This window comes from Plectropomus leopardus, chromosome 13 (genome assembly GCF_026936395.1).
Source record: "Plectropomus leopardus strain MGB_pleo_1.0 chromosome 13, ASM2693639v1, whole genome shotgun sequence".
NCBI classification, from domain to species: domain Eukaryota; kingdom Metazoa; phylum Chordata; class Actinopteri; order Perciformes; family Serranidae; genus Plectropomus; species Plectropomus leopardus.
In genome coordinates, this window is record NC_142188.1 from 17,748,130 (window position 1) to 17,763,974 (window position 15,845).

A 15,845-nucleotide genomic window follows, 5' to 3' on the forward strand; every position below is an offset into this window, starting at 1 on the left:
CATAAACTGTCAAACTGGGGTTTTTTGGGGGGTTACAAAGTTTGAGTTTCAGTGGACTCCACTATGTAAACAAGCATTGCAAGTTTCAGAGATATGCAACAAAGGGTCATTCTGTTTTGGGGGCGCTGCTCTGTAGCATTTACTGATGTTTTCACTTTTGTTATGTTGATATGTGGAAATATCAAGTGATTCTTGCTGCAAACCAATTTCCCCACTGGGACAAATCAAGTATTTATCTATCTATCATCTATCTGGGTAAAAGCTGTGGCTCACAACACTGTAAATGATAATATCGGTAGCCCACCAAATCAGAATCAGAATCCGAATCCAGTTTTATTGCCAAGTACATTTACACATGCAAGGGATTTGACTTGGTGTTTTGGTGCAAGACAATTAACATAAAGAAAGAATAAAAAATACTGAATTTAAATAGTATAAGAGATAAAAACATAGAAGCAATTTAGAAATATAAAATGAAAACACAGAATATAATGAATACAAAGTGTATGTAGTAAGGGTGCAACGGGAGAAAGTACAGATGTGCAGAAGTTGGTTTTACAGTTGGTTTAGGTTGGGTTTTTTTGACAACACAAGTGTAAACGAACAAAACTGTATCAGTATGTTATTGAGAAATGTATGCTTCTTGTTTTTAAGATATGTTTTTTTAGAATGACCTGCAGTGACCCATGTGATAGTTTTAACAGATGCCTACCCCATGTTAACCTTCCACATGACAGGACTGGCAGGCTTCATCAGTGTGATTGACATGTCTATTACCCAATAGCGTGAGTAGGACATGGCCCTTGTAGCCAATCAGAGATCATTTCCTCGTCGCGGCCTGCGGTGGAGCTCGGTGTGTATTTGGTATTTGTCCACCGCGGCCTCCCCCTGCTCGGCCCTGGCTGGGAGGTATCCAGGCGTGGAGGGAATGGTGTAGCAGGCAAGAAACAGTGAAACAACCCCACGGGAATGTAAAACTTTAAGACTGAAATAACCCACAAGACGCCGTGTCTGCGTGCCTAAAGACTCAGCACACAACCTGGTTTCTCATGGAAGCAGATGGATTTGTGAGGAGGCGTCGGATGACAGCGGAGACCACAGGCAATGATCCCGGGGTTGCTGGTGCCTCTGCCGGGGCAGAAGTTCGATGGCTCGGGGGACGATTCTGGGGAGTCTCGGAAAGTATCGTGGGGAGCCTGACACCCCGGATCGGAGGGGAGACGGAGCTACAGACTGTTGATTTTATCCGTTGCGCACAAGATGCACAAACAGAGGACTCTGAACCAGACTATGAGGGTTTGCCACAGGGAGCCTCCACTAGCACCCACATGTTGGCTGGAGCCGTGGCCGGGATCATGGAGCACTGCCTCATGTTCCCCATCGACTGTGTCAAGGTAGCATAGCTCAGTGGCTAACCCGTGCAACTCTTGTTTTTTTATGAATACTTACTGCTCTCACAGCCTTGTCTGCGCTGTGATATGTTATTTTGCAGCCAACGTGTTTGTTAGCATATTAGCTTGCTAACCTAAACACGCTGCAGTGCTGACGGCTGTAAGGACAAGGTCAGTCGGCTCAGTTAGCGTCTCACATCAACACTAGCTAACTTGTTAGCATGCTAATATAAATACGAGCTGCTGGCTAGTAGTTATGACAACCTTTAGCAGGGTCAAACACATGTGCCAATTGGGTCAGTGCGTAAAACCAGAAAACATCACCAACCCAACTTGCTTTCAAACCCTAAAGGCAAATAATAGCACGTTACATTAGTTGAGGTGTATGTCAAGTGTAAATATAAAGGTTATTCAACTAATTGAAGTAGCTTTAGCTAATAAGGAGAAGCTAATTGCAACTTCTTTTAGACCGGAGCTGTATTCTCTTTACAAAACCAATGGGGTAGTTGTACAGCACTGTGCAACAGTCTTAGGCCACCTGTGTTATTTTAGCAAGGTTGTAATGATAAGGTATACTTATGTCTCAATAGTCTCTACAAAAATACAACTACAACATACAGAAGATGTGTATACAGTATTACAAATGCAAATATTTCAGAATAAAACAACTTCAACAGGCTACAGTTGCAGGTATTTAGTGTGACTTCCCTTTGCACTTAGCATGTCTTGACATCTGTTGGTCAGATTTACAGTACTGAACTTCTGGTGCATTCATGACATATCTAAAGCTCAATATTGATAACTTGAGCTACCTTTTGTTCTGGTTGAACAAGTCCGTGTTTCACACTAAATATTGACTTCAGTCTGAAGAGGCCAATTTGTTCTTTTAATGCAGTGTACATGTTCTCTTTATTCTTTTTTATAATATATTACAACTTAACTTAAACAACAAATCTATGGTTGCCTAGGACTTTTACACAGTTCTGTATGTTTTTTTTAGTAACTTAGACCCCATCTGCCGCTAGTATTACAAGACACACTGAAATTAATTACACTTCAGCTGTGAGACCATTTGGCCCCTACTGTCCACAGCAGAGCATCTGTCGCTTCTTCCCAACACACGTTTTGATAGTTTTAGGCAGTGTAACAGCAGGCCTCCTGCTTCACACACCATAACTAATTCTTTGCAAAAGGTCCTCTGATCACATGCAAGTCATGCATCTTCCCTGTGACAGCTCTTGTCATGTCTTTGTTTTGTATGACTTTATTTTGTTTTTATCGAGGCATGACCTTTTTGCACCAAGAGGTCAGCTAGATAGGGCCACGCGGCCACGATCATATTATAACTCAGGCATTAGGGTAGGGAGAAGGGCCAAGTGGCAGTAAGCTCATGTCAGACTGAAAAGCTGCACCTATGCCCATGCTTCATGCATGTCTCTTCCCCCTGTCAGCAACTGCATGCTGCCCAGCCCTGAACCAGAACAACACCAATGTTTACACAGCCTTCTCCTTTTCATGGTGCCTGCTACACTGCTTTTGCATCTCAGCGTCTTTAGAAGGAAGCCGTGGGAGATTAGGAACGTTGTGACTCAGCAAAATTAAGGTCTACTGCACATTAACAGCTATACATTTATGCAGAGAAATAGATATTTGCAGAAAAATGAAAAATATTTGAGATGCATTCATTTAGAGGATTCCCCCTACACCAAATATAGACATTCCTCCTGCACAATAAGCTTCTCTCTAAAGAGACTGTTGTGTAATTATAGTTTAGAATAAGCTGTCATTTGCCCGTAATGTATCCTAAGTCCCAGTAATTGGTAGTGGATTTAAAAAAGTGTGCTGCATTTGTAGGTCTGCCAGAGTGTACACTGCACTGTGCGCATGACGGAAATAACAACTGAATAGAGTTTGTCACTGAAAGAAAGCAAGAAGTCCTCAGTACGTGCTCTACAGAGTAGTTGATGTACTGTTTACATTCAGCACAAAGGGCATTGCTTCCTTGATGTACAAACATACCATAGTTAAACACACTCTACCCATAGCTGTTACATGCAAGACATCCATGCATGCATTTGACCGGAGCACCAATGAATGAATAAGGAACCCAGTATTCAAGTTGTTTCTTTTTACAATCATGCAAAGAGTGCGACAGGTTGGTGAGCCAGTCATGAAGTAAACAGATGCATACACTTGCACCACTGTTGGCAAGCTCTCTTTGGGCCCTGCATTCCACAGCTGTAGTATGGAGTGACATGAGGCCATGCTTATGCTTTGCTAGAGCGCCACATGCACATACACAGTAGGGTGTAAGTTTGTCCATTCAGCTGGAAGTTTGGTATTTAAGGATTATGTCGCTGCTCGTTCTTTAGAGACAGACACTCATCCAGTGCGATCCCAGGCAACCTTCTCTAATACCAAATAGCAGGTGACTGTAACACAGTTCCTCTGCACTTCCTTTGGAGAATATTTCTAAAATCTTATGATTTATCTCAGTGTGCATGTGTGTGCACTAAGAGGAAGGTATGCTTCAGGGTCAGTGGGGAAAAGAGGCTTACAGGAAGTCAGCTTATGTCCCCTTGTGACCTTGGAGCTTGTAACTCCACACTTCCTACTATTCAATTATGCATTTACACCACACACAATGTCGAAAACCTCATTTCCCTTGTTTGACCCCTTTTTCACATTACAGTCTATTCAGTACTCCTTTTCATTTATGTGGTATTCATAGCTATAAGGAAGAGTTAAATTATGCATTAAATTCTATTACATACCAGTCTGAGGTCAAGCTTAGCTATAATCAAGACCAAAGGTCTCGTGTCAACATTGGGAAAGACATCTATGAAACGGGGGCTTTAGGGGTCCTTTACCAGAAAAATTTGAGCATCAAACCCTTAATTTTCCACATTCTGTTGAATATTTCTGTGCCAAGTTTTGCGTTTTCTGCATCAGTTTATGGTGTAAATATCTTTAATTGTATTCATTAAAAATTTGCACATACAACATGCTCAGTATGCACATGCACAAATGTACATATTCTTAATATTGAGGGGAACGGGTCCCCTGCATCCCTAGATACTACTGAATTCAGTACCGAGTCTGGGCAGAGTAAAGGGAGCACCCTGTTGACTTTGAACTTTCCTACATTCCACCTTTTCCTTTTTTCCAGACACGCATGCAGAGCCTCCAGCCCGACCCCGCAGCCCGCTACAGAAACGTGATGGATGCTCTTCGCCGAATTGTAGCCACAGAGGGAGTCTGGCGGCCAATGAGAGGGCTGAATGCGACAGCAGTTGGGGCGGGACCTGCTCATGCCCTCTATTTTGCCAGCTATGAGAAACTCAAAAAGACTCTAAGTGATGTCATTCACCCAGGGGCTAACAGCCATTTGGCTAATGGTACCATAAAACATGCATATACACACATTAAAAGTGACATGTACAGATCATGCATGGCAATATTAATTTGAGATCACTATAAGATAGGTTAATATGTAGGACTTGTCCAACCCTGATGCCAAGCAACATGAGTTTGAGCTCTGTGAAGCTGCTTACGCAGCCCAGTCCGTGTTAAGCGCTGATATGGCGTGACCAGTTCTAAAAAACCCTGGCAGGCCATCAAATTGGAAAGAGCCTTTTCAAAGGAAGGAAAGTAAGGACGTTCCAGGGTCAGCTGTCAATCTGTAGCTAGCTGTTAGGGAAATTTAAAAATTTGTCTTATGTGGGTTAAGCTCAGAAAAGTCACCTTGGCTACAAACTAGAACGAGATTCAACCGAAGATTCAATATGAAAACTTTGCTCTGAATGTTTCCTTATTCCTTGTTCTCCCTACTCTCTCTCTCTTCCCTCTTTTCCAGTTTAGTGGGAGGCTGGGTAAGTCTTCTTTCTCCCATCTCGTCTGCTCTCTCCTCTGTTGGTCCTGTCTTTTGAAGCTTTTGGTTCCAATTTATTCAAAAGAGCAATGGACTGTCTTGTCCACTAGGTGTCTCTCTTTGCTCAGGTTTGGCCACCTGAATTCACTCAGGTGATCTCTAGTTTAAACCTGTGCAGTTTGCTGAATATGCAACGATTCTGCTATGATGACATTGTTTTGAGCATGACTTGCAGCTTTTAGGAATAGGGCAGTGAAGGCTGACATGATTGAAAGGATTCTTACTGTTGCAAGTGACAAAGGATTTTTCCCTTCTCATTTCTATGCCTCTTTGCAGCACTCTCCTCTATTTTCTTTCTGTATTCTTCATGACAAAGTCAATGAGTGGTAACTTCTGAGGTGTATTTCTTTCAGGAACAGCTGGGTGTGTGGCCACATTGCTTCACGATGCAATCATGAATCCAGCTGAAGGTAAGGGAAACATCTCACATTACAATGTCATTTGCTTTTCATCTCAGAATTACAGGTATTTAGACTTTTTCTCTCTAAAAACAAAAGTTAGTTATACAGTAGGGATGCATGATATTGGATTTTTTGCCAATATATAACAACTCATTTGGCTGATAACCATTATTGATATATCCACGTTTCTCCCCACCAAATTTTAGTAATCATCAAGTCTCTTTTGTGGTGGAAATAACATCACATTATGCATGTGTTTATTGTGATGCCCCGCCAGCAGATAGAGACATAAAATACAATACTTTTTAATGTTTGATATCTCCATTCATTGTGCAAAATAAGAAAAATACTTCAACTTAGGTTGATGTTTTGTACATGTTCACTTTGTCAATTAAATAATATCTGTTTGTCATATTGGCAGAAATCAGCATGTTGGCAGATTCAGATATTTTATTTAAAGCCAATATCGGCGGATACCAGTGATGTGCGTATATTATCATGCATCCCTACTATACAGAAGTTTCAGTGAAGAAACACACAGGTGCCATGCCTTGGACAACCATCCTCACATGCTGGCCTTAACCCTGCAGTTTCATATTGACTTCCACAGCTGCCTCCAGTCCACCTGCCCAAACATGTTAGTAGAAGGACACTGGTCAGAGTGCTCGTGTGCAGCTGTCTGATGGGGTGCAGCTGTCTGAGCAAACGCTATTAAAATGACGCACTACATCTTTGTGTGTGCTTATTGAAACGCTAGACTTACAGTAAGAAATAGCACACTAATTCTTTCTTCTCTTTCTCTGTGTTTGGCCACCTCCTCCATCAATACATTGACCCATGCTTCCCCAGTTGTGAAGCAGCGCATGCAGATGTATAATTCGCCCTACCGCGGTGTGATGGACTGTGTACGTGCCGTCTGGCAGAAAGAGGGGCCCGCTGCATTTTACCGCAGCTACACCACCCAGCTCACCATGAATGTGCCCTTCCAGGCGCTCCACTTCATGACCTATGAGTACCTTCAAGAGCTGCTCAACCCCCACAGACAGTACAACCCCTCATCTCACATGTTGTCCGGAGCTTTGGCTGGAGCCATCGCGGCTGCGGCCACCACCCCTCTGGACGTCTGCAAGACCCTGCTCAACACCCAGGAGTCTCTAGCTCTCAGCTCCCTGTCGTCCGGCCAAGGCCCCAGCCAGGGCCAAGGCCAAGGAGCCCACAGACACATCTCAGGCCTGGCCCACGCCTTCCGGACGGTTTACAGGCTGGGCGGCCTGCAGGGCTTCTTTAAGGGAGTCCAGGCAAGGGTCATCTACCAGATGCCCTCCACAGCCATCAGCTGGTCGGTCTATGAGTTCTTCAAGTATGGACTCACTAAGCACCAGCACGACAAGAGGAGAACGCAGCACATGGAGGCTGAAATCTAGATATTTCCTCTAATATTGCTCTGCTCTCCCTGTGAGGAGAAGATGAAGTCGAATACGCACATAGAATCTGACTAAAAGCCACCTCAGTTGTCCAGTCCCTTTCAGACATAGCAGATAAGAAAGACCTCTTCATAGTTTTATTTCAGCTACACTATTTCAACACTAGCTTCGGTCTGAGTTATGTTTTGTCTCTCTTTTAGAAGAAAACATTTACACAGTATTATAGAGATAATTCATCTTCTGTTTTTTTTCTTTCAAGCCATTATAGTGACCACTGCATCTGTCCAAGCTGAGGATAATTGTCATGAACGCACACGTTTTTTAGTTGGAGAAGTAGTCAGCAGAGGGCGGTAGTGTTTCTTTGCTAACTCTTGTAGTTTCATAAGTTTTGCTGTTGTAGAACCAGGTTTATATCTCACCCATGGGAATAATTACTAACTCCTGATCCAGAGCCATTTCAGGATTTATGAATAAACCTTTTTTTAAATTAAATAGATATCTCATAACAGATTATTCTCACAGTAACCCCAGACAAGAGAAGCTCACTGTCAAGTTTTAGCTACACAGGCATTCAGTTCTTTATCAAAATATCTTACTGATTTGGACCAAAAGTTTGTCAGCTGTTCAGAATCATAAGCAAACTGACCCTAGTTGACAACATTTTGTTGTTTCACACGTTCATTTTCTGTGTGAATCTGTTCCCAGATACCTTTTTGTCAAAATGTAAAGGCACCCCACCAACATGGCAACTAGAAATAAGGAGCAAAAGTGAAATCCATCTTAATTTGATCTTGATTAATCAAGCTTTGTGATTTGAAATGTGGTCCTATAGTATTTGATGGTTTCACAGCTCAACAAAAAGGTTAATAGACCAGATATAGGTTTAGGTCCAATTTGCTATTGCCAATTAAAGGAATAATAACTTATATATCCTTTTTCAAATGTTAAAGTCCAAGATTGTTCCCTATGATGTAATTGGACAGAAAATACAAAGATCCAATAGCGCCGGGGTATCTGAAGAGTGTGTTTAATTTATTTTTTTTTATCATTTTGATTCGTTAAATGGTATTTTATTTCCAGCAAACATATTAGTTTGAACTTCCTCTTTTGCTCTTTCCATCTATATGTTTTATCAACCCTCGGTTCATCCAAACACTCACCATCAATGCCTTGTGTAGGTGTTTGGCAGAGCAGACCAGGGCAGCATTAAGACAGCCATTTCTGTGCATTAACTATAGCTATGAGCCTGTCTTCAGCTTGTGAACTACTGAGTTTCAATATCTGTGCTTGACAGCAAAGGTTGTGTACATTGTACTTTGCCCAAAAGGAGTTCAGTATCCCGCAAGATATGTGTCTGTACCCCCATTGAGTACACATAAATGCAAGCTGTCATTCTTATTAATTAATGTCTGATTGTTTCCGACACTGAATTGCACTCAAATAAACAGTGAGCAGTGGGGCGCTGCTCGTAAATGATGGGAGCTCTGATTGTATTCTTCAAATGTTTCTGAATACTTGCTGTGTGCTGTGTGACCGGCCATTGCAAAAACAATAAGTCAGTATTGTTATTATAATCTAGGTGTGTACACCAAATCTCATGCCTTTGTTGCCCTGGTGAATAGAAACCAAAGAATGGGATGGATGAAAAGGAGGCAATGCCCTGAGCAACATCTGTACTGCTAGAAACACACAGTGAGTTTGTGTTTTAGGTATTTATTTTTAGTTTGAGGCAGGTACAGTTGTTTAGTCTTGGACACAGGTGCAGATTTCAACTTTGACCCTGAAGACTGAAAACACAATTTGAACTTGTGGACACATGGCCTGCGTGCAAAAAGCCAGCAGAGTGAAGCTTAGGAATTCAACAAATGATACACATGATAAAGGGTTTGCCTGCCTTTACAGGACTACTTTACCTCAAAATCAAAAATACGTATTTTACCTCTTGTACATAGTGCTATCAATTTAGATTGTTTTGGTGTGACTTGTTGAATGTGAAGGATATCGGCTATAGAGAGGACTACCCTCTCGAGAATATAATGGAACTAGATGGCACTTGGCTTGTGGTGCTTAAAGCACAAAAAAACCCCAAAAAACTAAATAGCAATGTCTCTTTCCAGAAACTGTGACCCAGATAATCCACAGACCAAGAACTATTTCTACAAAACTTGCCAACCGTATCACTGTGCCGAAGGAATAAGGTCATGATTTCTGGAAAGACACATTGCTGTTGAGTTTTTCAAATGTATTTTTTGACGTTTTGAGCACCTCAAGCCGAGTGCCATCTAGTTCCAATAAATGCAAAAGAAGGCATAAATCTGATATCTCCAACTTACACCAAAACATCCAGACTGGTAAATAGCACTACAGGTTTGAGAAAACATTGGTATTTTTGTTTGGAGGGGACTGTCCCTTTAAGGTCTCTCTGGATTGAAGCAATACCGGACCATATACTGCTATAGTGGTGGACAGTCATGAGATGTTCCCATCATCGCTCTCTCTGGGAGAACTATAAAACAGACAACACAAAAATCCTTTACTTTGGATTTGTGTCAGTGTCAGAGAACCAAGTTTAACACTTTTACAAATTGTGGCGAGGAGTGACAGCTCCACCACCTCAGCCTCTATACACAAAGACACACATACTCACACCCATGCTTGTCAGGCAGACACCTGTTCAAACAGGGAGTGTTAATGAACCGTTTCTGTCGCTCTCGCTCTCTCCCACTATCTATGCATGCATGTGTACAGTATGTGTGGTCTGCTACACTCATATACTCATAGAATGGTGTATTTGTATGTGCATCTCTCTGTCTGTCCCCTACTGATGCTCAACCAGCTACATCTCGCCCACTGTTGTCTCCAGTAATGAAACTCATGAGTGACTGACTGACAGATGTAACATGTTAAAGGTATTAACCACCGACTGTCAACTACTGCGATACAGATATAGTAGAAACTGGATGTCACACGCTTTAAAAGGTGAGTTTTGTCTGCTCTGTTTCTGCATATATTTCTCTGTCCGTGTGTCTGTCTGTGTGGGAGCCTGAGCCTGTCGGCTCCACATCTCAGCAGTCTGAGAGGAGTAAACTATTTAGTCTGGTCATTTACCCCCTTCTTTCTCACTCTGTTTGTGTAAGCGTGTGTGTACGCGTGTGTGTCAGACGTGTAGCCAAGGATATGCCTGGAGAGGCCCAGTCTTATGCAGTCAAATAAAAACTTTTTTCCCATGCAGTGGTGCAAGAATTACTCTGTTACAAGTGGAAGTCCTACACTCGGGATCTTAATAAAGTAATGTACAAAATGTTCATCAAGTACCAACAGTAAAAATAATGATAAGCTCATTTCAGAGTTATAATATATAAAATATAAATTTTTGTTTATTATAATGATTGATGCATTAAGATGTACATCACTTTAATATTGCAACTAGAAAAGGTTAATTTCAATGACTGTAAGTAGTCTCAATTCATATCCTAAATGTTTGGTTTATATTTTGTATTAATAATATGAACCTGCAGAATAATTAATGTTATCTAAAGATGTGGTGTAGTGTCATTAGAAGTATAAAAAGCATAAAAGGAAAATACTCATCAAAATTGTACTTATGTATGGTCCTAGTCGGTCTTGAGGCTCAGTTACATTTCACACTGTTTCCGGGATTTTTTGAAACAATTGTGAACATGATTGGTTTTCTGTAGCTGTCACTAGCCAATTAAACGTCTGGAAAATCAGTGTGGGCGGGGCTGACCTGCGACCTTTAGATTTGAAAATGTTTGTGTGCGGTTTGACCTCGCTGTTGTTCAGTGCTTGGAGGAGTAAATATCCGGACTTTTCTGCAGTAAACAGGATTAAACCACGTCTGTACGTTCACTGGAATTTAAGCTGACATTAATTCATCTCATATTCCACACCGAGAGAGTCCGCCTGCACCTGGTGAAGTAATATAACAGCGTCTCCACCACACGCCATCCAGGTAAGATTTAACGGCACTCAGACGCCCGCCGTGGCTGTTTAATGAACATATCGTGGTCATTAACTGAGGTGTACTCAAGTCTTGAGATTGTTACCGTTTGTTTATACGTTTTGGCTTTGCATTTAGAGGGGTTAAGTTAATCTGAAATGCTGGTTGAAAGCTGCTTGTTGGTGTGTTTTTTCGACGTTGTTTATGTCTGGTTGGTCTTCCTTTGGCTTTATTATTTAGGCATACATGGCGTATATATTATCAAATCTCAGCTGTCGTTCTCCACTCTTAGAGCACGCTATCACGCACGCCTTACCTTGTCGCGTGCATGTTGGGGCCTTTTGCGCCAAGTCTCATACTCTAGCAGTAATATTGATAAATCGAAACAGAAATGTAGAGTTTTTTATTGTTGTTGATGTTTGGAATCACCGTAGTTGATTTGAGATTGCAGTGTGTAAAGGGCTCCTTCAGTGATCATTGGCAGAGCATGCATCATTAAAGCTACTGTATGTAAAATATTCATCTGTTTTCAGTCTCATTAAAATGCAGAGAATACTGAAAAGCTACTGAAACACATCTCAGTAGTTTGAAGTCTGTTATAATGGCCTCCTCTTCTATTCTCTGACTAAAAATAATACTTCTTGCTCTTGACATTTAAGAAACCTTTTAAAGTTGTGCAGTCCTCAAATTTCCAAATATTTGGATCAAAGTTCAGTCTTTACACTGGGAACGGTAGCCTATGTGTGACAAAATAACCTTAACTCAGAGATCCAGCTACTGCCTTTTTCTCCAGTTTTCAGCTTCATCTAATTTGTTAATCAGCAAATGAAGCTACTGTAGCTCAGGTGTGTAGGACTTCATGCTGTAACAGGTGGCCGTGTATGTGGGGAGATCATAACCTCTGTGTCCTTACAAGAATAGTGTCAGATGTGGTTGCGCTCACTGACTTTGACCTCTTCTCAATCGATGTGACCAGTCTGTCTGGTGCTCACAAACAGCTGATGTTGTCAGCTTCAGGTGTTTATTCAGTCTCTTGTCGACAGTCCCCGCCGTATGTAGTGTTTAGCAGCAACAGTTTTTGGATTTGGTGTTGAGAAGTCAGGTGGAGTAGGAGGTGTTCTCAGGACAATAAGTTAAAAATACAGTTGTGATCTTATAGTTTACTTTCAAACATTCCCTTTGTGTGTGTGTGTGTGTGTGTGTGTGTGTGTGTGTGTGTGTGTGTGTGTGTGTGGCTGTCACTCCTTTTGCCACCCAGACAAATATATAGCCTACTTCCCTATGGCAGATGGTACAGGTGTTGCCTTAGTTCTCTGGATGCCAACTCATTTGTTTGTTACTGCTGTCGTTATTTCTGTTAACATGTCATTGCAGGACAAGCCGGATGTAATTATTATCAGCAACAATAATCTCTGCTCTCTATTTAAGCGTGCCAGTTTCAGAGCCCTGATATAATTTGGGTGGGACACTTCATTGGAACTGAGCCATTATTAATGTCATTAGTAACAATTTTGCTTTTCCTGCTTTTACTTGTCAAAATGTCTCCTGTATTAACTGCTTTTATTCACAAGGCTCGTAGTGTGCATAGATATATGATTAAACACCAATATAGTAACATGCTTAATCTAACATTCATAAAGAACACAGAGAAAAAAGACGATGATAATAAATGGATACACTGTTTTTAAAAAAGATAGAAGGTCTGAAGACAATACTGATTTGATGTAGTTTTTTATGTCTTAAATGATCCAGTTAAGGCCCTGGTATACTCGCTACAGTGTGCCTTGCACTGTTGGCCCTCGTCAGCCTTTGTGGCTTTGTTAAGCCGATTCATCATGTGGAATTGGTGTTGGAGACAGCAGAGTCCGTAATGAATGAAATCGCTCTGACTGGCAGGTAACTCAGTGCACAAGAAGAGAAAATGAAGTGAGGAAAATATACAAAGAGCTAAAGTCAAGAGGGTGGCAAACTAGAGTGATGGTCTTCTGGTTTCCTTTTTTAAATGATTGCAAACGAGCATCGTCTGCTGGTATGGAGAGTTATTTCCTCTCACAGAGGCGCAGAACATGCTGGTTGACTGTCAGTTGCAGCAGCTTTCATTGCTTTGATGTCGGTTTGGTGTCTGGGTCTTTAAACAGGGCGATCCTGTCTCAGATACATTGTCTGTATTACTTTGATTTTACTATTCTGTCCTTCAGCTGCTCAAGATCTTTTTTGCGGTGTGGTTCCTCCCATTTTGTCCTGCAAAAGTTTTCTTTTGTAAAGTAAGTTTTGGTAACTTGGCTTTATCGGATGCATTTTACCAAGCAATTTTACTTTGTTTCATGAGTAACTTGACTAGTTACATCTCTGCTACTTATTTTTGCCACTACCCCATTTTCCTTTTTTCTCACCTGTCTGTAAGGTTATTTATGAGATTTGCCTATGAAGAGCTGCTTTATGTACAGTAAATACTTGTTTGATGATTACTTTAAACCACTTCAAACCTCATGCCTCCTAATAGAGGTCTGAAATTATTGCCTGCCATTAGACTGATGAGTCATGAAAACCCTTAAATACAACAATAGATCATTTTAATTAGATACACAGATATGAAAGGGAAGATGGAGTTAAGGCTCTCGGAGCTGCACACTTTACACTTTCACTGTCAGTCATAATTACTCTGAAGTGTTTACCCAGTGGGTGTGTTTGTCTAGTTTCCATGTGTGTATGTGTAAGTCTGAAGATCAGAGGCAGCTGCCCACTAAGCAAACCTGCAACACTTTCTCTTGTTCAACTGAATATTACTGCTATCTCAAGGCCATCTTGTCTGGCTTTATTTGGACAACATGCACACACACACACACACACACACACACACACACACACACACACACACACACACATACACACATACATACACACATACATACACACACTACATCTTTTCTGTTGGAAAATACTCTTACAAGTTGATGAAGGGCTGGCAGAAACACATGCATACTCTCCCTTGTGTATTGCTGTAAGCCCATGTTTTGGAAACTCAAGCCTCCGGTCAAAGCCCCTTACAGCAAGCACCTGTGGAAGAGTGTATTTCACACACACACACACACACACATGGTCACAAACACACACTCCAAGGCTACTTAGGAATGTGAACGCCTAAAGGAATCGAGTCCTCTAAAACAACTCTTCCTCAGTCGCTCGCCTTCTCTTGCGCTCTACATATTTATGGCTCTTTTGTTGCGTCTCTTGTCAGATCTCTCTCCATATATTAGCCAAATCATGACCGGACCACTCAGCATGAATTACAGAGTGATACAGGATTGTGCCATAATGTCCACTTTATTCCACTCTTGCCAGCAGCTAATGGATGAGGTGTGATTGCAGGCTCTTCAGCTAACTCACTGGGATACACACAGACACATACAGGTTGTGATCTCACGCTCCTTGGGGGTGCTGCTGGATAAAGGAGCTGTTGTTGTAATCCCTTTGGCTGCTGAAGTCTCTCCCACTCTGGGCAGATACTGTAGGTTTTTAGAGGGGAGGAGAGAAGCCAAGAGAAGAGGAGAGACTAAAGCAGAAAGGCTCGGTGAGGGTAGAGCAAACAAGCTTTTGGATGCATACATTTAGCAAATAAAAGAGCATGATACAGATTTGTAGTTGGTGTAATTGTTTTTAGATGCTGTTCCTTACTTTCATTCTAGATCTTGTGCAACAATCAGCAGACAATAAAACCATAAAGTGAGATGTTATCTCTTTTTATCATGTTTCTACTCCATTACTGATCACAAGCGAAGTGCTAATTTGATTTATGCAATCTGATATGAATTATATTTCTGAGAAATGGGGGCTTTTCCCCCTCTCTCAGGGCTGGATAAACTCGTGAGGGGGCCCTCTGGGTACAAATAGTCTGTGGGCCCCTGATATCCTCTTAGTTTTGTTATAATTCAACTAAACACGAATGTATTCAGGAGTGTGAACATTGTGTACACATAATATCAATTAAAATATTTAAAGTTCCCACTCCTGCAAATTAGCTTAGGCTATAAATGCTTTTGTGTGGCATCTGTTCATGCTGCATTGTCCTTATACAGAGTTTTGAGACTTCCACGAGGGACATTGACTCAAGATAAAGGTGAAAATGAGGAACCATCCCTTGGCATTTTAAGCAGTGCATATTACCAAATAAATGAGGGAAAACATTTTAACGCAAACTAATATTTGAACAGTTTACTTGGGACTTTTTGGGCCTATGGATCCAGATTCAGTTGCTGCAGCTAATTTTAAATCTATATGTTTGTGTAAGTTCTTATTATCTACCAGCATGGATCTTTGGTATTAGATTTTTTGCCGATATTTCTTATGACAGTATAACAACTCATTTGGCTGATAACCGATATCAATATACACACTTTTTTCCCCACCTAATTTTAGTGATCACCAAATCTCTTCTGTAGCTTATCAGCAATAGCTCATCAGAAGACAGAGACATAACATGCAATTCTTTTCAGTGTATTCATTTATTGTGCAAACAAAGGAAAATAAGTCAGCTCAGGGTTGATGTTTTGTACATGTTCATATGTTATTAAAAAAACATATCGGTTTGGGATATTGGCATGAAATTACCATGTTAGCCGATTTCTTTTTAAGACCAATATCAGCCCATATCAATGACATGGCAATATTATCATGCATCCCGAACAGCCAGCTTGTTTTAAACTAGTTATTACTATGTGGGTTGCAGTTTTTCAAGTG

The 15,845-nt window shown here is 41.2% G+C and overlaps 2 protein-coding genes across 2 annotated transcripts in view; both read left to right on the forward strand.

Annotated features, from left to right (window-relative positions):
• The first annotated feature begins 847 nt into the window (after positions 1-847).
• On the forward strand, positions 848-8,623 carry slc25a28 (solute carrier family 25 member 28). The gene is made up of 4 exons (XM_042502352.2): positions 848-1,394; positions 4,561-4,789; positions 5,676-5,732; positions 6,573-8,623. The coding sequence occupies exons 1-4, from the start codon at positions 1,050-1,052 to the stop codon at positions 7,145-7,147; spliced, it is 1,206 nt and encodes a 401-aa protein (XP_042358286.1). The 5' UTR covers positions 848-1,049; the 3' UTR covers positions 7,148-8,623.
• Positions 8,624-10,924: 2,301 nt separating this feature from the next.
• hpse2 (heparanase 2) overlaps positions 10,925-15,845 on the forward strand; it is a 132,423-nt gene continuing 127,502 nt past the window's right edge. The window contains exon 1 of the mRNA XM_088086092.1: positions 10,925-11,120. The gene's annotated coding sequence lies outside the window, so the exon portion shown is untranslated. The remainder of the gene's footprint in view (positions 11,121-15,845) is intronic.

Excerpts from the sequence above, each read along its gene's own strand:
- slc25a28 (XM_042502352.2), top strand. The coding sequence starts at position 1,050 with ATGGAAGCAGATGGATTTGTGAGGAGGCGTCGGATGACAGCGGAGACC. Across the intron at positions 1,395-4,560 it reads TCCCCATCGACTGTGTCAAG|ACACGCATGCAGAGCCTCCA; the intron begins GTAGCATAGCTC and ends CCTTTTTTCCAG. Across the intron at positions 5,733-6,572 it reads AATCATGAATCCAGCTGAAG|TTGTGAAGCAGCGCATGCAG; the intron begins GTAAGGGAAACA and ends ATGCTTCCCCAG.